The sequence below is a fragment of the Tympanuchus pallidicinctus genome, unplaced genomic scaffold (assembly GCF_026119805.1).
Source record: "Tympanuchus pallidicinctus isolate F22 unplaced genomic scaffold, pur_lepc_1.0 scaffold22, whole genome shotgun sequence".
NCBI lineage: Eukaryota > Metazoa > Chordata > Aves > Galliformes > Phasianidae > Tympanuchus > Tympanuchus pallidicinctus.
In genome coordinates this window covers 40,785,879-40,810,092 of record NW_026294739.1, presented here as the reverse complement: position 1 = coordinate 40,810,092, position 24,214 = coordinate 40,785,879, and the positions used below count along the sequence as shown (strand labels likewise).

Below are 24,214 nucleotides of genomic sequence, written 5' to 3'. Positions count from 1 at the left end.
TGTGTTGCCTAGGTCACAACGTCTTCGTAAGGGCATGAAATGGGAGTGCTTAACGTGATGATATTGTACCTGCAGAGTCTGGTGAAGAGCAGCAGCAGAACTTAACAAATAAGTTAGCAGGGAAATTTTCCCCCCAGGCCAAGAGGCAGAACCATTGGGTATGGCCTGATGGCAAACATTGCATGCCATTTCTGTGCCGGGCAGGAAGCAGATTTGTGTGCAGTTCTGACATCTGAGCTGGGCTGTGTCTCCTGCTGAGATGTGGTGGCAGGGTGTGTGCCAAATTCAGCTCTCTCACAGGCGTGTGCATGGAAATGTTGTTTCAAAGCCATGACAGCAGAAGCTTTAAAATGTTTTGTGTAAAATTCTTTCTAATAGTCCTGGCAACAAACTGATGGCCACCAGTGACGTATTTATCAGCAGTGGGATCCACATCTAGATGAGGAGCATGTTGATATGACAAAACGCACTAATCTGTCCTGTTCTGGATGAAGAAGTACTGTGATAGCCCAAGGCAGGGCATGGGGAGAGCCTGGTGACAGCAGGCATGGAGCAGAAGACAGTTTTTCATGGAGCTGGGCCATCATGCCTCAGGTCAGTGGCCCAAATGTGGGCACTGGCAGACGGCGGGTGGGAGAGGAGTGAGGCAGGCAGGACTACCTGCTCTGGTGGCTCCACAGTGATCTTAAGATTGGCCGGACATGGAGAGGGGCCAGCAGGATGTATGGCTGGGCACAGCAGGGCTTTGGAGCAGTTCTGGCAGCCTGGATGGGGGGAAGATGCTCTGCTTGACTCTACCGCCAAGACAACGCAATGGGAGAAGCCAATATACCTGCACTGTTCAGTGACTACAGCACTGCTCATCAGCCCGTCAGCCTGTGCCCCTGCCTTTGGACTCAGTGCTCCAAAGAACAACTCTGCCAACAGAAACACTGGACATGGGGCATTTGCTTGCAAGAAAGGAAAGCACAGAACACCAACTTGTGGCCATCTGAGCAACAATCTGACTGCGACAGACAGGGAAAGGGGAATGAGATCACCTCAGACTGGTTGATGCATGGCTGCGATCTGCTACACCCATCTGGCTTGAGATGCAGGTGCAGCAGCTCAGTGGAAGTCCTGCAGACCCACGGGGCATCGTGTCTCCTTCCCACTTGCTGCTTCCACTGTCTGCACACAGCAAGGCTTCTCCTGGCCAGGGCTGCTGCTGGCTTCTGATTTACGAGGTCAGGAATCACCAGACAGCCAGATTGTCCTTAAAAAAAAAAGAGACTTTGGCCCTTTAGTAAGGCTGGATCCCAGCCAGGAGCATTTTCCTGGAAAGTTCTGAGCAGGTTGGATTGTACCCAGAACCGAGGGTTTGCGCAAGCTCAGTGTGAGTAGGCTATAAGTCGAGCAAGCTATAAGAAGCATTTGGGCACTGAGCAAACAACGTGTGCTGAGCAGAAGCAGGAGAAGCAACATGGGAGAGCTGCGTGTCCGCTCCGCTCTGGTGACTGGGGCCAACCGGGGAATCGGCCTGGGCTTTGTCCAGCACCTGCTGGCATTGCCAAACCCACCTGAGTGGGTCTTTGCAGGCTGCCGGGATCCCAAGGGACAGCGAGCGCAGGTGAGGCTGGGCTGGAGCTGAGGTGGGGGACAGCAGGGCTGCTGCAGGAGGGAGGATGTGGGAGGGTCTCCGCCAGGGAGCTGCAGCCCTGGACCTCAGGCACAGGAGAACTGGGGTGGGATGGCCATAGGCAAACAATGGGGTGCCCAGGGTTCCTTGGGCTTGGGTGCTGCTGCCACTGCCTGGCACCGTGTGCCCCAGGGCTGCAGGCAAAGGGCTGGTGTTGGCTGAGCAGCTCAGAGTGCGACACAAGGCTCACATCAGCTGTCTTCTACAGGAGCTGCAGAAATTGGCCTCCAAGCACCCCAACCTGGTCATCATCCCGCTCGGTAGGTGACACAGCTGGAGCACAAGGCTGCCTCCCTGGGCTCCCTGCTCTACCAGCACGCCGTCCTCCCCCATCCCTGGTGCAGGGCTCTGTCCCAGCACTGTGCCTGCTGGCAGACACCGAGGGCAGCGGGCGCTCACCTCCCCACCTCGCCTCTGCAGAAGTCACCGATCCCGCCAGCATCAAGGCGGCCGCAGCCAGCGTCGGGGAGCGCCTCAAGGGCTCGGGGCTGAACCTCCTCATCAACAACGCTGGGATCGTAAGGGCAAACAAGCTTGACAATGAAACACTGAAGGACATGGCCGAGGTGTACACCACCAACACCATCGCACCTCTGCTGCTCAGCCAGGTAATGTGCTCACCCACAGCTCCAGGAACATCCCTGTACTGCATCCCTGAGATCCTCATTGCAGGAAGGATGGGGCTCGTGGGACAGGGCCCTCCTCTACTCACTGCCTGCTGAGTCCTGCCCTGGTGTCAGGTCCTTCACACTCCAAGTTCTCTTCCTGTCAGAAGTAGGTGTTCAAACCAGCCCTGGAAAGGCTGAGCACACGATGCTCTTTCCTGGTTGGGACGTGTCAGTGGATTGCAGAATACGGCACCTTGGAGTTTGAGTCCACTCACTGTGAGATGGTAACAGTGCAGAGGTACAGGCCATGCCAGAGAGCAGAGTATCATGATCTGCCAGGAGAACAAGAATTTGCACTCTGCCTTTCTTCTGAGCACTGATGGGTGGCTGAATGCTTTCTGTGGCTGCTTGCTGATGCTGTCTGATGTCCCTCCTTGGAGATGCTCAAAAGTCACCCAGACGTGGTCTTGGGCAATGGGCTCTTGGTGACTCTGCTTGGATAGGGGAGGTTGCACCAGATGATCCACAGAGATATCTGCAAACAACAACTGTTCTCTGATTCTGCTCCTCTGATATGACCTGCTATGCAAGGAAACATGCCCACCCAGTGAGTCTCCTCTATGCTTCTCCTTTACCTCCCCACAGGCGCTTCTGCCACTGCTGAAGAAGGCAGCCCAGGGGAGCCCAGGCTCAGGGTTGAGCTGCAGCAAGGCAGCCATCGTCAACATTTCCAGTAATGGGGGTTCAATCAAAGAAGTCTACTTATGGGAAGGCATACAAGCTGTCAATTATCGCTGCAGCAAGGTATGTGCCACGTTGAGCGTGAGTCAACCTTCTTCTATCTGCCAGGGACTTCATGTGCTCTCCAGTGTCATCTTTGACAGACTCTGAATCTCTCTGCTGTGGCTGAGCTCCTGACAGTCCCTACACCTCTCTCACAGCACGATGCCCCTGTTCCCCACCTGATCCCCATGCTGTCTCCACAGGCTGCTCTCAACATGCTCACCAGGTGCCAGTCCATGGGGTACCGGGAACACGGCATCTTCACTGTTGCTTTCCATCCTGGCTGGGTGCAAACAGACTTGGGACGTGAAGGGGGAGCTGAGGTAGGAGCTTCCCCACCTTGAGTCCATGCACAGCCTGTGCTGGTCTCCCACGGAGGCTGCTGTCTCCCGGAGCCCTGCACCAAGGCCCCCTCAGGGGGCTGCTCCGTCAGCACCATGGCAGCTCTCCCTGCCCTGGGAGCCCTGCGCAGCGCCAGCCCCGGCTCCTGGCAGCCCCGCCGCCCGCCTTCCCAGCTCTCACCCTCCTCCCAGGGCTCTGCTTCCCCCTGGTCCCGGCCGCTGCCTTCCCGCAGCCGGGCTCCAGGGCACAGCCTGGGCAGCCCTTGGGCACACACGCCTGCGTTTCTCCCTCTGCCCTGCAGCCCCCCGTGACGGTGGACGCGAGCGTAGGAGGGATGCTGAAGGTGCTCTCCAAACTCTCCGAGAAGGACAGCGGGTCCTTCCTGGACTGGGAAGGGAACGTTGTGCCCTGGTGAGGTGCTGGCCCGGCCTCGTGCCTGGATCCTGGCAGTGGCCCCTCTGCTGCTGCCTGACCTGTGTTTCACCCTCAATAAACCCATGTCTGACAGCACCAATGCTCTTGGCTCTGACTTTGAGCGCAGCAGTCTCTGTCACAGATGTGAGACCACAGAGTTGCAACAGACATAGACACATGAGAGAGTGTATGCATATACAGAGAGAGTAAATAAGAGATTTAACTAGAGAAATTAGAAGATCAGACAGTTTGGTGGAAATAGAACAGAGCCCTGGAAACATTTGACTTGGAAGGAACGCTTAAATGTCAGCCTGTCCAACTGTCCTCTGACAATCAGGGACACCCACAGCTCCATCAGGTGCTCGGAACCATCCAGCCTGACCTGGGATATCTGCAGGGACATGGCAGCCATCATCTCTCTGGGCAGCCTGTGCCAGTGCTTCACAGCCCAGCCTAAACCTCCTCTCTTTTTGTTTGAAACCATTTCCCCGTTGTGATATCACAACAGACCCTGCTAAATTGGCTGCAGAAAGTGGCACCTCTGCTTTCTCACTCCTCCATCAAGCAGAGCCGCAGGGAGATCCATCTCATGTCATGGTCTCCATGGTTGCTTTCTCCAATCTGTGTCTTGACACTTTTGGGCTTCTGGCTTCTTAATTTGGCCTCAATGTCCCATTACTGGGCAATTCTATGAGGTACACTTGATGGAACAAGCTATCTCACTCGCGCATATCCTCACTCAGGAGTATAAGACCAGGTTGAGTTCACACGAACCCTTCTCCTTTTTAATTCCACTTTGTGTCCCTGCACATTGTTTATGGCTACTTCAATTGCTTCATAATCATGAGGCACTGGAAAAAAGCCTTGACCACGAACCTCTGAAGGAGCACATACTTACCTTCCACACAACTTAAAGCAGAATTTGCCTTAAAAAATCAAACTGGTTTTTGCCCTTTGCAATGATAGCTCTCAGTCAGGAGCTGTGTCCCAGACAGTTCAAAGCATTTAAGAGACTGCAAACAGAGACAAGGGTTTGTGCAAGCCCTTGGGGGGTGGAGGGGGCTGTCCGCTCAGTAAGCTATAAGCATTTGGGCATTGAACAAACAGTGCGCACGGGAGCAGAAGTAGGAGAAGCAACATGGGAGAGCTGCGTGTCCGCTCCGCTCTGGTGACTGGGGCCAACCGGGGAATCGGCCTGGGCTTTGTCCAGCACCTGCTGGCATTGCCAAACCCACCTGAGTGGGTCTTTGCAGGCTGCCGGGATCCCAAGGGACAGCGAGCGCAGGTGAGGCTGGGCTGGAGCTGAGGTGGGGGACAGCAGGGCTGCTGCAGGAGGGGGGATGTGGGAGGGTCTCCACCAGGGAGCTGCAGCCCTGGACCTCAGGCACAGGAGAACTGGGGTGGGATGCAAGCAACGGAGCTGCTGCCACTGCCTGGCACCGTGTGCCCCAGGGCTGGAGGCAAAGGGCTGGTGTTTGCCTTGCTGGGAAGGGTGCAATGAGTGCCCTGTAAAGTGTACAGGATGTGCAGAGACACATTTACAGGGAGTGGGACACCCCAAGCAGCCAAGCAGCGCAAGCAGCCCAAGCAAGGCACTGGACATGAGAGGATGCCAGAGGAGGTTTAGGTTAGATGTAAGAAAAAAGTTTTCCCATCAGAGTGGTCTGGCACTGGAATGGCTGCCCAGGGAAGTGGTGGAGTCACCATCCCTGACAGTGTTCAAGAGGCATTTGGATGAGGAGCTACGAGAGATGGTTTAGTGCTCATGGTAGCAATGGTGATGGGAGGACAGTTGGACTAGATGATCTTGTAGGTCATTTCCAAACATGTGATTCTATGATTCCATGATTCAGGTGAAGGTCAAGAGAAAGTACAATACATCCTGCCCCTTTGCACCCATGTAGTCCCTTCACTAGCAGGAGCTGCAGAAATTGGCCTCCAAGCACCCCAACCTGGTCATCGTCCCGCTCGGTAGGTGACACAGCTGGAGCACAAGGCTGCCTCCCTGGGCTCCCTGCTCTGCCAGCACACCGTCCTCCCCCATCCCTGGTGCAGGGCTCTGTCCCAGCACTGTGCCTGCTGGCAGACACCGAGGGCAGCGGGCGCTCACCTCCCCACCTCGCCTCTGCAGAAGTCACCGATCCCGCCAGCATCAAGGCGGCCGCAGCCAGCGTTGGGGAGCGCCTCAAGGGCTCGGGGCTGAACCTCCTCATCAACAACGCTGGGATCTTAAAGGGAAACACGCTTGACAATGAAACACTGAAGGACATGGCCGAGGTGTACACCACCAACACCATCGCACCTCTGCTGCTCAGCCAGGTAATGTGCTCACCCACAGCTCCAGGAACATCCCTGTACTGCATCCCTGAGGTCCTCAATGCAGGAAGGATGGGGCCCGTGGGACAGGGCCCTCCTCTACTCTCTCCCTGATGAGTTCTTACCCTGGTGTCAGGTCCTTCACGCTCCAAGGTCTCTTCCTGTCAGAAGTAGGTGCTCAAACCAGCCCTGGAAAGGCTGAGCACACGATGCTCTTTCCTGGTTGGGACGTGTCAGTGGATTGCAGAATACGGCACCTTGGAGTTTGAGTCCACTCACTGTGAGATGGTAACAGTGCAGAGGTACAGGCCATGCCAGAGAGCAGAGTATCATGATCTGCCAGGAGAACAAGAATTTGCACTCTGCCTTTCTTCTGAGCCCTGATGGGTGGCTGAGTGCTTTTGGTGGCTGCTTGCTGGTACTGTCCAATGTTCCTCCTTGGAGATGCTCAGAAGTCACCTGGACATGGTCTTCGGCAATGGGCTCTTGGTGACTCTGCTTGGATAGGGGAGGTTGCACCAGATGATCCACAGAGATATCTGCAAACAACAACTGTTCTCTGATTCTGCTCCTCTGATATGACCTGCTATGGAAGGAAACATGCCCACCCACTGAGCCTCCTCTGTGCTTTTCCTTCCGGTCGCCACAGGCGTTCCTGCCTCTGCTGAAGAAGGCAGCCCAGGGGAGCCCAGGCTCAGGTGTGAGCTGCAGCAAGGCACCCACTGTCAACATTTCCAGCACTGGGGGTTCAATCAAAGAAGGCAGCCGGGCTCCAGGGCACAGCCTGGGCAGCCCTTGGGCACACACGCCTGCGTTTCTCCCTCTGCCCTGCAGCCCCCACTGACGGTGGACGCGAGCGTAGGAGGGATGCTGAAGGTGCTCTCCAAGCTCTCCGAGAAGGACAGCGGGTCCTACCTGGACTGGGAAGGGAACGTTGTGCCCTGGTGAGGTGCTGGCCCGGCCTCGTGCCTGGATCCTGGCAGTGGCCCCTCTGCTGCTGCCTGAGCACTGCTAATTCCTCAATAAAACCATATCTGACAACAGCAAGGCTGCTGATTCTCTGTGAACACAACAGGCTCTGTGGAACTCCATGGAGAGCAGCCACGTCCCAGGTGTGTTCCATTCCTCATCTTTGTGCATCAGTATCCTGTGCTCCCAATCACAGCCACTGCCAGGCATCATCACAAGCAACAGATGTCACTGCTGGAAATGTCCCTTCAGGGAGTGAATGGAATTGGCATCAGACTCTGTCTTCAAAGCTGTGGGCAGCCCCAGGCTGGAAGGGCCAGGCTCTGACCAACACGGCCACCTCATAAGGGCCCAGGCAGTCAGGGAAACAAAGCAGAGAGCAGTCACTGCAGGCACAGTTGGGGTGCAAGGTGCTGCATGCCGGGGTTGGGAATGCGTTACAATCATTGAACGTACTGATGTCAGAAGTATGAAATATCAGAGAGTTTGACTAAGCAGGTTATTACACAAAAGGAAAAATAGATAGAGTCCATAACCTTGTCCCAGGCTCACTGTAAAACGTCAAAGCAGGGATCTCCAGAAAGAAAACCGTCCCCACTGGCAGTCAGCTCTTAAATGGGTCTGGGAGAGGTGCAGCCAGGCTCCACCCCTTCCAGTAGCACAGGTGAATGCCTTCACCTGTGCTCCCAGCAGTGACTCATTGCTCACCTCAGGTGATCAATCAGAGGTTCAGGCATGATTCAGCAATTCCCATGCACTGCGGAGTGCTGCCTATGTCCCTGGGTGGGTGCTGGTGACATGGGGGCTCAGCTGGTGTCCCCTGGGCAAGCAGTTGCCTTCCCAGTGGAGGAACGTGCCAGAGGTCCCTTGTGGACGGCTGTCTCCTTCACCAAGCTGCCCAGAGCCACAGTCCTGCACGCTCTGCTCCACCATCGCGTGTGTCTGCTGTAGGGGACAAGGACCTGAATGACCACTGTGGCCCAGGGTGGGCAGAGAGCTGAGTTGACCAACCAGGACGGAGTTTGGACTCAGGGTATGGAAGGTTTTGACCGTCAAGGTCACAAGTCCAGCCTGATTTACCAAATCCCATCACTAAACTGTGTCCCCAAGTGTCCCATTCACACATCTCCTTCATAACTCAGTGATGGGGAATCCACCGCTTTCCTGGTCAGCCCATTCCAATGTTTGACAGCTCTCTCAACACAGCATGAGTCCGCCAACACAAATACCAGTACTGGGCCATTTGCTTGCAAGAAAGGAAAGCAGAGAACACCAACTTGTGGCCATCTGAGCAACAATCTGACTGCGACAGACAGGGAAAGGGGAATGAGATCACCTCAGACTGGTTGATGCATGGCTGCGATCTGCTACACCCATCTGGCTTGAGATGCAGGTGCAGCAGCTCAGTGGAAGTCCTGCAGACCCACGGGGCATCGTGTCTCCTTCCCACTTGCTGCTTCCACTGTCTGCACACAGCAAGGCTTCTCCTGACCAGGGCTGCTGCTGGCTTCTGATTTAGGGGGTCCAGGCATCACCAGACAGCCAGACTATAATTAAAAAGCAAAAAGCCATTTGTCACTTGGATAGGCTGGCTCCCAGCTGGCAGCTTCATCCTGGACTGTTCAAAGAACGTGATAAATTGTACCGATGGCAAATGGTTTGCGCAAGCCCCGTGTGGGTGGGGTGGAAGTTCAGAATGCTATAAGAAGCATTAGGGTGATGAACAAATGTGAGCTGGAGCAGGAGAAGCAACATGGGAGAGCTGCGTGTCCGCTCCGCTCTGGTGACTGGGGCCAACCGGGGAATCGGCCTCGGGCTCGTCCAGCACCTGCTGGCATTGCCAAACCCACCTGAGTGGGTCTTTGCAACTTGTCGCGATCCCAGGGGACAGCGAGCGCAGGTGAGGCTGGGCTGGAGCTGAGGTGGGGGACAGCAGGGCTGCTGCAGGAGGGGGGATGTGGGAGGGTCTCCACCAGGGAGCTGCAGCCCTGGACCTCAGGCATAGGAGAACTGCAGTGGGATGCAAGCAACGGCGTGCCCAGGGCTCAAGAAGGGAGCTGCTGCCGCTGCCTGGCACCGTGTGCCCCAGGGCTGGAGGCAAAGGGCTGGTGTTGGCTGAGCAGCTCAGAGTGCGACACAAGGCTCACATCAGCCGTCTTCTACAGGAGCTGCAGAAATTGGCCTCCAAGCACCCCAACCTGGTCATCGTCCCGCTCGGTAGGTGACACAGCTGGAGCACAAGGCTGCCTCCCTGGGCTCCCTGCTCTGCCAGCACGCCGTCCTCCCCCATCCCTGGTGCAGGGCTCTGTCCCAGCACTGTGCCTGCTGGCAGACACCGAGGGCAGCGGGCGCTCACCTCCCCACCTCGCCTCTGCAGAAGTCACCGATCCCGCCAGCATCAAGGCGGCCGCAGCCAGCGTCGGGGAGCGCCTCAAGGGCTCGGGGCTGAACCTCCTCATCAACAACGCTGGGATCTTAAAGGGAAACACGCTTGACAATGAAACACTGAAGGACATGGCCGAGGTGTACATGACCAACACCATCGCACCTCTGCTGCTCTGCCAGGTAATGTGCTCACCCACAGCTCCAGGAACATCCCTGTACTGCATCCCTGAGGTCCTCAATGCAGGAAGGATGGGGCCCGTGGGACAGAGCCCTCCTCTACTCTCTCCCTGCTGAGTTCCTGCCCTGGTGTCAGGTCCTGCACATTTCAGTTCCCACTCAGGTCCCTTGCTCTCAGGAGTAGGTGTTCAAATCAGTGCAGAATGGGCTGAGCTCAAGATGCCCAATTGCAGTTGGGACCAGGAGGCAGGCTGAAGCATTTGGAGCCTGGGGCCACAAGATAAGAGTGCAGAGGTACAGGGCATGCCAGAGAGCAGAGTATCGTGATCTGAGCCAGGAGAACAAGAACTTGCACCCTGCCTTTCTTCTGAGCACTGATGGGCGGTTGAGTGTTGATACTGGCTGATTGCTGGTACTGTCCAATGTCCCTCCTTGGAGATGCTCAAAAGTCACCTGGACGTGATCGTGGGCAATGGGCTCTTGGTGACTCTGCTTGGGTAGGGGAGGTTGCACCAGATGATCTACAGAGATATCTGCAAACAACAACTGTTCTCTGATTCTGTTACTCTGATATGATCTACTATCGAAGGGAACAGGCTCATACAATGAGCCTCCTCTGTGCATGCTTCTCCTTTCGCTCCCCACAGGCATTCCTGCCACTGCTGAAGAAGGCAGCCCAGGGGAGCCCAGGCTCAGGGATGAGCTGCAGCAAAGCAGCCATTGCCAACATTTCCAGCAGATCGGGTTCAATCAAAGAAGTCTACTTATGGGAAGGCGTGCAAGCTGTCTGTTACCGCTGCAGCAAGGTATGTGCTATGATCATTTTCCCCTCTGTTAATGACCTCAGGACCCCTCGAGTATATCATCTCTGAAAGTGTCTGCATCTCTCTGCTGTGGCTGAGCTCCTGACTTTTCATACACCTCTCTCACAGCACATTGCCCCAGTTCCCACCTAATCCCTGTGCTCTCTCCACAGGCTGCTCTCAACATGCTCACCAGGTGCCAGTCCATGGGGTACCGCGAACACGGCATCCTCTGTGTCACTTTCAATCCTGGCTGGGTGCAGACAGACATGGGAAAAGAAGGAGGAGACAAGGTAGGAGCTTCCCCACGTTGGGTCCATGCACAGCCTGTGCTGGTCTCCCACGGAGGCTGCTGTCTCCCGGAGCCCTGCACCAAGACCCCCTCAGGGTGCTGCTCCGTCAGCACCATGGCAGCTCTCCCTGCCCTGGGAGCCCTGCGCAGCGCCAGCCCCGGCTCCTGGCAGCCCCGCCGCCCGCCTTCCCAGCTCTCACCCTCCTCCCAGGGCTCTGCTTCCCCCTGGTCCCGGCCGCTGCCTTCCCGCAGCCGGGCTCCAGGCCACAGCCTGGGCAGCCCTTGGGCACACACGCCTGCGTTTCTCCCTCTGCCCTGCAGCCCCCCGTGACGGTGGACGTGAGCGCAGCAGGGATACTGAAGGTGCTCTCCAAACTCTCTGAGAAGGACAGTGGGTCCTTCCTGGACTGGGAAGGGAACGCTGTGCCCTGGTGAGGTGCTGGCCCGGCCTCGTGCCTGGATCCTGGCAGTGGCCCCTCTGCTGCTGCCTGACCTCTGCTTGCTCTTCAATAAAACCATATCTGTGAACAGCAAAGCTCTTGTCTCCATCTCTATCCACAACGACCTCTGCTCCATGCTTGGAGCCCATGGAGGGCAGCCACTTCCCAGGGGTGTTCCACTCCTCAATTTTGTGCATCAGCATCCTCTGCTCCCAAGCACTGTCACTTTCAAGTATCTCAATAAGAGTCAGCTCTCATTGCTGGAAATGTTCCCTGCAGGAGGGAAAGTGACTGGGGCCACCACCCAGCTCCGAGGTGTTGCAGTGCCTGGGGCTGGGAACATCAAGGGTGAATTGGGTGTGCAGAATCTCTCCATGAAGTTCTCCCCATGCCGCCAGCGGTTTGGGGTCATAGAGTGAGATGCAGTTGGTCTACAGGGCACTGCACAGCCACAAATGGAGCAGACAATGGCAAGACGCTGCTGCTCAGTCCATTGGCAGACAGAGGTAACAAGGGGCGGCTGAGCTGGCATCACCTGGGCACTCAGCTCCTTTCCCAGTTCATGGTGGCATCAGAGGTCTCCTGTGACAGGCTGCCCAACGCCCCCAAAAAGCCCTGCGAGCTGCTGGGTGCATGTGGGCCAAAGGGGAACGTTCTTCAGCCAGAAAGCCTGTGGAGGTGGGCAGTGGGTGGAAAAAAGGGGTAAAGAAAACAAGGGCATGGCCCTCTCTTGTATTCTGAGTGCTCAACACTGCATGTCCACACAGCACCCCTGTATTTTTCTCAGGCAACATGTCCCATTTCTGTGGTCCATACACGTCCTTCTTTTCTCTCAGTCTGATCAGCAGGTCCTTGCCCCATCCTGCCGGCTTCCTGCCTCCTCTGCTTGTTTTCCTGCATGGAGGACACAGAGCTCTTGTGCTCTCTGCAAACTGTCCTGAAGACCGGCTCGTTTTCCTCCACTCCTTTGCCAGTAAGGTCATAATCCCAGGGGATCTCACCCAGTAGTTCTTTAAGTAGCCCAAACTTCGCTCTCATGACGCTCGGGGTCCTGACTTTGCTTTCTGCGAGGCCCGTCCTCCTCTTGTAAGAGATTCTTCTGTTAACTTCTGTGTCTCAAAGCTTGCTGGGGACACAGATGGACTTGTTCAAGTCCAGACAAGTCCCGAGCAAGGCTTGTGAAATCCTTTGTCTGGGGGAATGCAGATGGACAAGGCCAGGGGCAACGAGAGCGAGATGAGCTGCAGCTCAATAGCTGTGAAGTGCTCCTTTGTGTGGACCTCTCTGCGGATGATGGCCATCTCAGGGGGTACTCAATGACTCTTGCTCAAGGCCCATCCTTGTCACTTGGCAGGAGAACAAGGAGGATAAAAGAGGAACTGAAAACCACCAGGATAGGTTTCTGACAACAGATTCCTCATGAAGAAGAACGGAGGTTTCTGACAACAGATTCCTCATGAAGAAGAACGGAGAGAGAGGAATTCCTGAAGATAGAGGGATTCCTGAAGATTGAGGTGATTCCTGCATACTGTTGAACTCTCCTGAGCCTGCTGCCTGACCGCTGTTGCTGCTTCAAGAATTGGCTCCTCGCCTTCCTCGTCGACCTGCCTGCTGCCCAGTGCCGGCCACGCTGCTGCTCCCCGTCTTCTGCTGCGTTCTGCCCGGGACCTTCAAACGCCGTGCAACGGGACGCTGCTGGATCCTGCTGCTGACTGTCCCCGCTTTACGCAACTCCTGCTTCTTTTCCATCTTTTCTATTGCACTCCTTCCCTTCCCCGTCTCCCTGATGAGGTCTTAGTAATAAACTGGATGCAACAACATAGGAACCGTTGTTTCTTAATCTCACACCGGGTATACAGATAGTAAAGAACCTCATCTCCCTCCTATAAATTGGAGCGAGACACCTCTGCATCACAGACTCTCCCAGGAAGCACGGCCACTACAGCCCAGAGCGCCTCCCACCTTCAGCTCCTGAATGAGCTCCTCTGGGTTGGTGACAACCACGTCCCAGAAGGGTTCTTTTAGGACTGCTTTGCCGAATACCCAGGCCAGGAAGGTACCCTCAACACACTCCAGGCCTCTTCTATGGGATTTTTTGCATCCTGCCCTGTTGCTTTCCCAGCAGATGTCTGGGGCTTGAAATCCTCCACCACATCGCCCCACTCAGTCAATTTGTAGCAGACCCTGACCGCTAGCTGCCCTTTATTGTCTGGTCCCTGTTTGTCACCCACCAGCTCACAACCTGATGGTGGCTGCTCCTCAGAGCAGCTCTTCACACGCTACCAACCCACTAACACACAGGGCAGTTCCCCCACCCGTCTCTCCCTGCCCATCTCTTCCGAAAAACTTGTAGCCCTCAGTGGCTGCGCTCCAGCCACGTGAATTATAGCTCATCTGTGACCACATACCATGACTCTCAAAGCCCTCTCGAGGATCACACGATCCAAAGCCACGATCGAGACACCATCCACGCAGCCAGTCACTTACCTGACCCATTCTGCTCCTTCTTTCCAGGTCCCAGCTGCCAAATAGGAGCAGAGAGGTGAACACTACCTGCATTCTTGATTACCTCAAGGTCCTCCCAAGAGATGTAAAGTCTCTTTCAACATTTGGCAGTGTCATTGCCACACCTCCTGAGAACCACGAGGATCCTTGCGCTACAGACCCTGCAATAGAGCCTGGTGAAAATGGCACCCCTGCTTTCTCACTGGCCCACCAAGCAGTGCCACAGCAAGGCATGTCTCATGTCATGGTCTGTACGGTTGCTTTCTCCGTTCTGGGCCATGGCGTATTTGTGTTCCTGGCTTCCCCATTTGCCTTACTTTCCAAGTATCAAGGTGCTCCATGAAGCACACTCGATGCACGTGCCTTCTCACGTGCCTTCACCCATCGGCATAATTCAGTTGGGTTCACATGAACACATCCCTGCACGTTTCAAGGCCACATTTTAAGTTTGTGTTTCTGCACATTCTTTATGGCTGCCTCTCTCTCTCCATCTCCTGTGTGGGACAGGAAAAAGGGCCTGGATCAGGTGCTATTTCACCACATACAAACTCACCTTCCAAACTCCTAACCAGCACTTTGCCTTAAAAAGCAAAGCCATTTTTGCCCTCTGTAAGGCTGGCTCCCAGCCAGGAGCTGGGTCCGTGTCATTTCAATGAGCTGCAGATGTTAAACAGAGAAGCACAGGTTTGTGCAAGCCCAATGTGGGTGGGGTGTAAGTCCAGCAAGCTATAAGAAGCATTAAGGTGCTGAACAAACAACATATGCAATAGGAGAAGCAGGAGAAGCAACATGGGAGAGCTGCGTGTCCGCTCCGTTCTGGTGACTGGGGCCAACCGGGGAATCGGCCTCGGGCTCGTCCGGCACCTGCTGGCATTGCCAAACCCACCTGAGTGGGTCTTTGCAACTTGTCGCGACCCCAAGGGGCAGCGAGCGCAGGTGAGGCTGGGCTGGAGCTGAGGTGGGGGACAGCAGGGCTGCTGCAGGAGGGGGGATGTGGGAGGGTCTCCACCAGGGAGCTGCAGCCCTGGACCTCAGGCACAGGAGAACTGGGGTGGGATGCAAGCAACGGCGTGCCCAGGGCTCAAGAAGGGAGCTGCTGCCGCTGCCTGGCACCGTGTGCCCCAGGGCTGCAGGCAAAGGGCTGGTGTTGGCTGAGCAGCTCAGAGTGCGACACAAGGCTCACATCAGCCGTCTTCTACAGGAGCTGCAGAAATTGGCCTCCAAGCACCCCAACCTGGTCATCGTCCCGCTCGGTAGGTGACACAGCTGGAGCACAAGGCTGCCTCCCTGGGCTCCCTGCTCTGCCAGCACGCCGTCCTCCCCCATCCCTGGTGCAGGGCTCTGTCCCAGCACTGTGCCTGCTGGCAGACACCGAGGGCAGCGGGCGCTCACCTCCCCACCTCGCCTCTGCAGAAGTCACCGATCCCGCCAGCATCAAGGCGGCCGCAGCCAGCGTCGGGGAGCGCCTCAAGGGCTCGGGGCTGAACCTCCTCATCAACAACGCTGGGATCGTAAGGGCAAACAAGCTTGACAATGAAACACTGAAGGACATGGCCGAGGTGTACACCACCAACACCATCGCACCTCTGCTGCTCTGCCAGGTAATGTGCTCACCCACAGCTCCAGGAACATCCCTGTACTGCATCCCTGAGGTCCTCAATGCAGGAAGGATGGGGCCCGTGGGACAGAGCCCTCCTCTACTCTCTCCCTGCTGAGTTCCTGCCCTGGTGTCAGGTCCTGCACATTTCAGGTCCCACACAGGTCCCTTGCTCTCAGGAGTAGGTGTTCAAATCAGTGCAGAATGGGCTGAGCTCAAGATGCCCATTCCGGTTGGGACCAGGAGGCAGGCTGAAGCATTTGGCACTCTGGAGCCTGGGGCCACAAGATAAGAGAAGAGTGCAGAGGTACAGGGCATGCCAGAGAGCAGAGGATCGTGATCTGAGCCAGGAGAACAAGAACTTGCACTCTGCCTTTCTTCTGAGCACTGATGGGTGGCTGATTGCTGACACCGGCTGATTGCTGGTACTGTCCAATGTCCCTCCTTGGAGATGCTCAAAAGTCACCTGGACGTGGTCTTTGGCAATGGGCTCTTGGTGACTCTGCTTGGGTAGGTATATAATCAATGGATACACAGAGTTTGGCTAAGCAGGTCATTATACAAAAAGAGAATAGATAGAGTGCTTACCTGTATCCTGGCTCACTGTAAAACTGCAAAGGAGGAATCTCCAGAAGAAATCCATTCCCACTGGCATTAAACTCTTAAATGAGTCTAGGAGAGGTGCACCGTGGCCCCATCCCTTTTAACAGCACAGGTGAATTACCACCACCTCTGATCCCAGGGCTGACTCATTGCTTGCCTCAGGTGATCAATCAGAGGTTCAGGCCCTGATTCAGCAGTTCCATGCAGTAGGAGAGATTGGACCAGATGATCTCCAGAGATATCCACAAACAAGTGTTCTCTGATTCTGCTCCTCTGATAGGACCCAGCACAGAAAGAAATGTGCTCTTCCAGTGAGTCTCCTCTGTGCTTCCTCTCTCCTTCCCCTCCCCACAGGCATTCCTGCCACTGCTGAAGAAGGCAGCCCAGGGGAGCCCAGGCTCAGGGATGGGCTGCAGCAAGGCAGCCATCATCAATATTTCCAGCATTGGAGGATCTATCAAAGAAATGTATTTATGGGAAGGCATACAAGCTGCCTGTTATCGCTGCAGCAAGGTATGTGCCATGATGAGCCTGAGCCAACCTTCTCCTCTTGGCCAATGATGTAAACAGTCTTCCAGTATCAGCTCCTGACAGTCCTTACATCTCACTCGCTGCACATTGCCCCAGTCCCCACCTGATCCCTGTGCTGTCTCCACAGGCTGCTCTCAACATGCTCACCAGGTGCCAGTCCATGGGGTACCGCGAACACGGCATCCTCTGCGTCGCTTTCCATCCTGGATGGGTGCAGACAGACATGGGGAGCGCAGCCGGACAAACGGTAGGGGCTTCCCCACGTTGGGTCCATGCACAGCCTGTGCTGGTCTCCCACGGAGGCTGCTGTCTCCCGGAGCCCTGCACCAAGACCCCCTCAGGGTGCTGCTCCGTCAGCACCATGGCAGCTCTCCCTGCCCTGGGAGCCCTGCGCAGCGCCAGCCCCGGCTCCTGGCAGCCCCGCCGCCCGCCTTCCCAGCTCTCACCCTCCTCCCAGGGCTCTGCTTCCCCCTGGTCCCGGCCGCTGCCTTCCCGCAGCCGGGCTCCAGGGCAGCCCTTGGGCACACACGCCTGCGTTTCTCCCTCTGCCCTGCAGCCCCCCGTGACGGTGGACGTGAGCGCAGCAGGGATGCTGAAGGTGCTCTCCAAACTCTCTGAGAAGGACAGCGGGTCCTTCCTGGACTGGGAAGGGAACGTTGTGCCCTGGTGAGGTGCTGGCCCGGCCTCGTGCCTGGATCCTGGCAGTGGCCCCTCTGCTGCTGCCTGACCTCTGCTTGCTCTTCAATAAAACCATATCTGTGAACAGCAAAGCTCTCGTCTCCATCTCTATCCACAACGACCTCTGCTCCATGCTTGGAGCCCATGGAGGGCAGCCACTTCCCAGGGGTGTTCCACTCCTCAATTTTGTGCATCAGCATCCTCTGCTCCCAAGCACTGTCACTTTCAAGTATCTCAATAAGAGTCAGCTCTCATTGCTGGAAATGTTCCCTGCAGGAGGGAAAGTGACTGGGGCCACCACCCAGCTCCGAGGTGTTGCAGTGCCTGGGGCTGGGAACATCAAGGGTGAATTGGGTGTGCAGAATCTCTCCATGAAGTTCTCCCCATGCCGCCTGCGGTTTGGGGTCATAGAGTGAGATGCAGTTGGTCTACAGGGCACTGCACAGCCACAAATGGAGCAGACAATGGCAAGACGCTGCTGCTCAGTCCATTGGCAGACAGAGGTAACAAGGGGCGGCTGAGCTGGCATCACCTGGGCACTCAGCTCCTTTCCCAGTTCACGGTGGCATCAGAGGTCTCCTGTGACAGGCTGCCCAACGCCCCCAAAAAGCCCTGCGAGCTGCTGGGTGCATGTGGGCCAAAGGGGAACATTCTTCAGCCAGAAAGCCTGTGGAGGTGGGCAGTGGGTGGAAAAAAGGGGTAAAGAAAACAAGGGCATGGCCCTCTCTTGTATTCTGAGTGCTCAACACTGCATGTCCACACAGCACCCCTGTATTTTTCTCAGGCAACACGTCCCATTTCTGTGGTCCATACACGTCCTTCTTTTCTCTCAGTCTGATCAGCAGGTCCTTGCCCCATCCTGCCGGTTTCCTGCCTCCTCTGCTTGTTTTCCTGCATGGAGGACACAGAGCTCTTGTGCTCTCTGCAAACTGTCCTGAAGACCGGCTCGTTTTCCTCCACTCCTTTGCCAGTAAGGTCATAATCCCAGGGGATCTCACCCAGTAGTTCTTTAAGTAGCCCAAACTTCGCTCTCATGACGCTCGGGGTCCTGACTTTGCTTTCTGCGAGGCCCGTCCTCCTCTTGTAAGAGATTCTTCTGTTAACTTCTGTGTCTCAAAGCTTGCTGGGGACACAGATGGACTTGTTCAAGTCCAGACAAGTCCCAGCAAGGCTTGTGAAATCCTTTGTCTGGGGGAATGCAGATGGACAAGGCCAGGGGCAACGAAAGCGATATGAGCTGCAGCTCAATAGCTGTGAAGTGCTCCTTTGTGTGGACCTCTCTGCGGATGATGGCCATCTCAGGGGGTACTCAATGACTCTTGCTCAAGGCCCATCCTTGTCACTTGGCAGGAGAACAAGGAGGATAAAAGAGGAACTGAAAACCACCAGGATAGGTTTCTGACAACAGATTCCTCATGAAGAAGAACGGAGGTTTCTGACAACAGATTCCTCATGAAGAACGGCAGGTTTCTGACAACAGATTCCTCATGAAGAAGAACGGAGAGAGGAATTCCTGAAGATAGAGGGATTCCTGAAGGTTGAGGTGATTCCTGCATACTGTTGAACTCTCCTGAGCCTGCTGCCTGACCGCTGTTGCTGCTTCAAGAATTGGCTCCTCGCCTTCCTCGTCGACCTGCCTGCTGCCCAGTGCCGGCCACGCTGCTGCTCCCCGTCTTCTGCTGCGTTCTGCCCGGGACCTTCAAACGCCGTGCAACGGGACGCTGCTGGATCCTGCTGCTGACTGTCCCCGCTTTACGCAACTCCTGCTTCTTTTCCATCTTTTCTATTGCACTCCTTCCCTTCCCCGTCTCCCTGATGAGGTCTTAGTAATAAACTGGATGCAACAACATATGAACCGTTGTTTCTTAATCTCACACCGGGTATACAGATAGTAAAGAACCTCATCTCCCTCCTATAAATTGGAGCGAGACACCTCTGCATCACAGACTCTCCCAGGAAGCACGGCCACTACAGCCCAGAGCGCCTCCCACCTTCAGCTCCTGAATGAGCTCCTCTGGGTTGGTGACAACCACGTCCCAGAAGGGTTCTTTTAGGACTGCTTTGCCGAATACCCAGGCCAGGAAGGTACCCTCAACACACTCCAGGCCTCTTCTATGGGATTTTTTGCATCCTGCCCTGTTGCTTTCCCAGCAGATCGCCCCACTCAGTCAATTTGTAGCAGACCCTGACCGCTAGCTGCCCTTTATTGTCTGGTCCCTGTTTGTCACCCACCAGCTCACAACCTGATGGTGGCTGCTCCTCAGAGCAGCTCTTCACACGCTACCAACCCACTAACACACAGGGCAGTTCCCTCACCCGTCTCTCCCTGCCCATCTCTTCCAAAAAACTTGTAGCCCTCAGTGGCTGCGCTCCAGCCACGTGAATTATAGCTCATCTGTGACCACATACCATGACTCTCAAAGCCCTCTCGAGGATCACACAATCCAAAGCCATGATCGAGACACCATCCACGCAGCCAGTCACTTACCTGACCCATTCTGCTCCTTCTTTCCAGGTCCCAGCTGCCAAACAGGAGCAGAGAGGTGAACACTACCTGCATTCTTGATTACCTCAAGGTCCTCCCAAGAGATGTAAAGTCTCTTTCAACATTTGGCAGTGTCATTGCCACACCTCCTGAGAACCACGAGGATCCTTGCGCTACAGACCCTGCAATAGAGCCTGGTGAAAATGGCACCCCTGCTTTCTCACTGGCCCACCAAGCAGTGCCACAGCAAGGCATGTCTCATGTCATGGTCTGTACAGTTGCTTTCTCCGTTCTGGGCCATGGCGTATTTGTGTTCCTGGCTTCCCCATTTGCCTTAGTTTCCAAGTATCAAGGTGCTCCATGAAGCACACTCGATGCACGTGCCTTCTCACGTGCCTTCACCCATCTGCATAATTCAGTTGGGTTCACATGAACACATCCCTGCACGTTTCAAGGCCACATTTTATGTTTGTGTTTCTGCACATTCTTTATGGCTGCCTCTCTCTCTCCATCTCCTGTGTGGGACAGGAAAAAGGGCCTGGATCAGGTGCTATTTCACCACATACAAACTCACCTTCCAAACTCCTAACCAGCACTTTGCCTTAAAAAGCAAAGCCATTTTTGCCCTCTGTAAGGCTGGCTCCCAGCCAGGAGCTGGGTCCGTGTCATTTCAATGAGCTGCAGATGTTAAACAGAGAAGCACAGGTTTGTGCAAGCCCAATGTGGGTGGGGTGTAAGTCCAGCAAGCTATAAGAAGCATTAAGGTGCTGAACAAACAACATATGCAATAGGAGAAGCAGGAGAAGCAACATGGGAGAGCTGCGTGTCCGCTCCGTTCTGGTGACTGGGGCCAACCGGGGAATCGGCCTCGGGCTCGTCCAGCACCTGCTGGCATTGCCAAACCCACCTGAGTGGGTCTTTGCAACTTGTCGCGACCCCAAGGGGCAGCGAGCGCAGGTGAGGCTGGGCTGGAGCTGAGGTGGGGGACAGCAGGGCTGCTGCAGGAGGGGGGATGTGGGAGGGTCTCCACCAGGGAGCTGCAGCCCTGGACCTCAGGCACAGGAGAACTGGGGTGGGATGCAAGCAACGGCGTGCCCAGGGCTCAAGAAGGGAGCTGCTGCCACTGCCTGGCACCGTGTGCCCCAGGGCTGCAGGCAAAGGGCTGGTGTTGGCTGAGCAGCTCAGAGTGCGACACAAGGCTCTCATCAGCCGTCTTCTACAGGAGCTGCAGAAATTGGCCTCCAAGCACCCCAACCTGGTCATCGTCCCACTCGGTAGGTGACACAGCTGGAGCACAAGGCTGCCTCCCTGGGCTCCCTGCTCTGCCAGCACGCCGTCCTCCCCCATCCCTGGTGCAGGGCTCTGTCCCAGCACTGTGCCTGCTGGCAGACACCGAGGGCAGCGGGCGCTCACCTCCCCACCTCGCCTCTGCAGAAGTCACCGATCCCGCCAGCATCAAGGCGGCCGCAGCCAGCGTCGGGGAGCGCCTCAAGGGCTCGGGGCTGAACCTCCTCATCAACAACGCTGGGATCGTAAGGGCAAACAAGCTTGACAATGAAACACTGAACGACATGGCCGAGGTGTACACCACCAACACCATCGCACCTCTGCTGCTCTGCCAGGTAATGTGCTCACCCACAGCTCCAGGAACATCCCTGTACTGCATCCCTGAGGTCCTCAATGCAGGAAGGATGGGGCCCGTGGGACAGAGCCCTCCTCTACTCTCTCCCTGCTGAGTTCCTGCCCTGGTGTCAGGTCCTGCACATTTCAGGTCCCACACAGGTCCCTTGCTCTCAGGAGTAGGTGTTCAAATCAGTGCAGAATGGGCTGAGCTCAAGATGCCCATTCCGGTTGGGACCAGGAGGCAGGCTGAAGCATTTGGCACTCTGGAGCCTGGGGCCACAAGATAAGAGAAGAGTGCAGAGGTACAGGGCATGCCAGAGAGCAGAGGATCGTGATCTGAGCCAGGAGAACAAGAACTTGCACTCTGCCTTTCTTCTGAGCACTGATGGGTGGCTGATTGCTGACACCGGCTGATTGCTGGTACTGTCCAATGTCCCTCCTTGGAGATGCTCAAAAGTCACCTGGACGTGGTCGTGGGCAATGGGCTCTTGGTGACTCTGCTTGGGTAGGTATATAATCAATGGATACACAGAGTTTGGCTAAGCAGGTCATTATACAAAAAGAGAATAGATAGAGTGCTTACCTGTATCCTGGCTCACTCTAAAACTGCAAAGGAGGAATCTCCAGAAGAAATCCATTCCCACTGGCATTAAACTCTTAAATGAGTCTAGGAGAGGTGCACCGTGGCCCCATCCCTTTTAACAGCACAGGTGAATTACCACCACCTCTGATCCCAGGGCTGACTCATTGCTTGCCTCAGGTGATCAATCAGAGGTTCAGGCCCTGATTCAGCAGTTCCATGCAGTAGGAGAGATTGGACCAGATGATCTCCAGAGATATCCACAAACAAGTGTTCTCTGATTCTGCTCCTCTGATAGGACCCAGCACAGAAAGAAATGTGCTCTTCCAGTGAGTCTCCTCTGTGCTTCCTCTCTCCTTCCCCTCCCCACAGGCATTCCTGCCACTGCTGAAGAAGGCAGCCCAGGGGAGCCCAGGCTCAGGGATGGGCTGCAGCAAGGCAGCCATCGTCAATATTTCCAGCATTGGAGGATCTATCAAAGAAATGTATTTATGGGAAGGCATACAAGCTGCCTGTTATCGCTGCAGCAAGGTATGTGCCATGATGAGCCTGAGCCAACCTTCTCCTCTTGGCCAATGATGTAAACAGTCTTCCAGTATCAGCTCCTGACAGTCCTTACACCTCTCTCACAGCACATTGCCCCAGTTCCCACCTGATCCCTGTGCTCTCTCCACAGGCTGCTCTCAACATGCTCACCAGGTGCCAGTCCATGGGGTACCGCGAACACGGCATCCTCTGCGTCGCTTTCCATCCTGGATGGGTGCAGACAGACATGGGGAGCGCAGCCGGACAAACGGTAGGGGCTTCCCCACCTTGAGTCCATGCACAGCCTGTGCTGGTCTCCCACGGAGGCTGCTGTCTCCCGGAGCCCTGCACCAAGGCCCCCTCAGGGTGCTGCTCCATCAGCACCATGGCAGCTCTCCCTGCCCTGGGAGCCCTGCGCAGCGCCAGCCCCGGCTCCTGGCAGCCCCGCCGCCCGCCTTCCCAGCTCTCACCCTCCTCCCAGGGCTCTGCTTCCCCCTGGTCCCGGCCGCTGCCTTCCCGCAGCCGGGCTCCAGGGCACAGCCTGGGCAGCCCTTGGGCACACACGCCTGCGTTTCTCCCTCTGCCCTGCAGCCCCCCGTGACGGTGGACGTGAGCGCAGCAGGGATACTGAAGGTGCTCTCCAAGCTCTCTGAGAAGGACAGCGGGTCCTTCCTGGACTGGGAAGGGAACGTTGTGGCCTGGTGAGGTGCTGGCCCAGCCTCGTGCCTGGATCCTGGCAGTGGCCCCTCTGCTGCTGCCTTCCCCCTCAATAAAACCGTATCTGACAACAGCAAGGCTGCTGACTCTGTGACCACAGCAGTTCTGATGCACACTGGCAGCCCATGCAGGGCAGCCCCTTCCCACGCTCATCCACGAGCATCACAACAGACTGCTCCCAACCACAGCTGCTGACAGATGTCCCCTCCAGTGACAGCTGTCCCTGCTGGAAACGTCCTTCTCTGGAGTCAAGGCCTTTGGGCCACTGTCCATCTTCATGAGCTGGGCTGCCCAGGGCTGGGGAAGCACGAGTGCAGTGGGAGCACAGGATGCATCCAGGAAAGGCTGCCCATGAGGGAACAGGTGGTTGGGGACACAGAGTAAGGCAGAGATGGAGTGAAGGGCTGTGCATCACCACGCGTAGGCTGGGAAACAGGAAGAAGATGCTGCCCGTAGCCATGGGTGGGCAGGGAAGTCCACCGCTTTCCTGGTCAGGTTGTTGCACTGTTTGACAAAACTTCTCCATGAAGACATTCTTCCTAACGTCCAACAGGAACTTCCTGACACAACTGGCAGCTGCTCCCACTCATGTGTTATTGCTCCACACCTCACAAAAGAGACCGACACCTCCTCCCTGTTGCACTCCTTCAGGGAGCCGTAGGGAGCTGTGAGGTCTCACCTCAGTCTCCTCTTCTCCAAACCAAACAAGCCCCATGCCCTCGGTGTCTCCCCATAACTCCTGCATCTGCTGCACTGCCCTTCTCTGCACTCACTCCGGCAACTCAAGATCCTTCTGGCAGTCAGGGGCCCAAAACTGAGCCCAGCATTGGAGATGCAGTCTCACCAGTGCCACATGCAATGCGACGGTCACTTCCTTAGTCCTCTTGGCCAGACTATTTCCAGTGCAGGTCAGGAAGCCGTTGGCCTTCTTGCCCATTGGCCTGGTGAGATGCTGGCCAAGCCTTGGATTTTGACAGTGATCTCTTTGTTGCTACATTGACTTGTGGCACTGTCCTAACAAACTTGTGACTGTAAACAATGATTGCAGTGTATGTGCAGTCTGTGAGCCGCCCTCTTGCTCTTGTTTCAAGTACAATTTTCACAGTCTTCACCAATGCTTTGAGGCCTACATGACAGGATCCAGGCTCAGGCTGCCTCTTACC

General features: G+C 55.9%; 3 protein-coding genes, 2 long non-coding RNA genes and 1 pseudogene across 9 annotated transcripts in view; 4 read left to right on the top strand and 2 right to left on the bottom strand.

The window, feature by feature from the left end:
- The first annotated feature begins 1,370 nt into the window (after positions 1-1,370).
- Positions 1,371-17,213, top strand: LOC128082708 (C-factor-like). Of its 4 annotated transcripts, none has more exons than XM_052687154.1 (7): positions 1,371-1,609; positions 1,887-1,938; positions 2,099-2,286; positions 2,932-3,090; positions 3,228-3,392; positions 3,713-3,884; positions 17,172-17,213. In XM_052687154.1, the coding sequence occupies exons 1-6, from the start codon at positions 1,463-1,465 to the stop codon at positions 3,824-3,826; spliced, it is 825 nt and encodes a 274-aa protein (XP_052543114.1). In that variant the 5' UTR covers positions 1,371-1,462; the 3' UTR covers positions 3,827-3,884; positions 17,172-17,213. The 4 variants fall into 4 exon arrangements, with proteins under 4 accessions (XP_052543114.1, XP_052543113.1, XP_052543115.1 ...); XM_052687153.1 differs by lacking the exon at positions 17,172-17,213 and adding an exon at positions 11,261-11,302; XM_052687155.1 differs by lacking the exon at positions 17,172-17,213 and adding an exon at positions 7,091-7,184 and having other exon boundaries at positions 3,713-3,827.
- Positions 1,459-24,214, bottom strand: part of LOC128082714 (uncharacterized) — a 38,796-nt gene continuing 16,040 nt past the window's right edge. Inside the window, exon 3 of the long non-coding RNA XR_008207810.1 lies at positions 1,459-1,559. This is a non-coding gene — a long non-coding RNA (uncharacterized LOC128082714). The remainder of the gene's footprint in view (positions 1,560-24,214) is intronic.
- On the top strand, positions 4,922-11,302 carry LOC128082707 (C-factor-like). Of its 2 annotated transcripts, XM_052687152.1 has the most exons (7): positions 4,922-5,060; positions 8,961-9,010; positions 9,276-9,327; positions 9,488-9,675; positions 10,320-10,478; positions 10,649-10,768; positions 11,089-11,302. In XM_052687152.1, exons 1-7 carry the CDS (start codon positions 4,964-4,966, stop codon positions 11,200-11,202), a joined length of 780 nt encoding a protein of 259 aa, XP_052543112.1. In that variant the 5' UTR covers positions 4,922-4,963; the 3' UTR covers positions 11,203-11,302. The 2 variants fall into 2 exon arrangements, with proteins under 2 accessions (XP_052543112.1, XP_052543111.1); XM_052687151.1 differs by lacking the exon at positions 4,922-5,060 and having other exon boundaries at positions 8,772-9,010; positions 10,649-11,113.
- Positions 6,586-16,656, bottom strand: LOC128082715 (uncharacterized). The gene is made up of 3 exons (XR_008207811.1): positions 16,547-16,656; positions 10,126-10,624; positions 6,586-6,600 (listed from the first exon to the last, which is right to left on the bottom strand). It is a non-coding gene; the product is annotated as an uncharacterized LOC128082715 (long non-coding RNA).
- On the top strand, positions 14,486-17,213 carry LOC128082713 (C-factor-like). Its single transcript, XM_052687163.1, has 6 exons — positions 14,486-14,648; positions 14,914-14,965; positions 15,126-15,313; positions 16,267-16,425; positions 16,571-16,690; positions 17,000-17,213. Exons 1-6 carry the CDS (start codon positions 14,502-14,504, stop codon positions 17,111-17,113), a joined length of 780 nt encoding a protein of 259 aa, XP_052543123.1. The 5' UTR covers positions 14,486-14,501; the 3' UTR covers positions 17,114-17,213.
- LOC128082712 (uncharacterized) lies at positions 20,402-22,935 on the top strand (annotated as a pseudogene).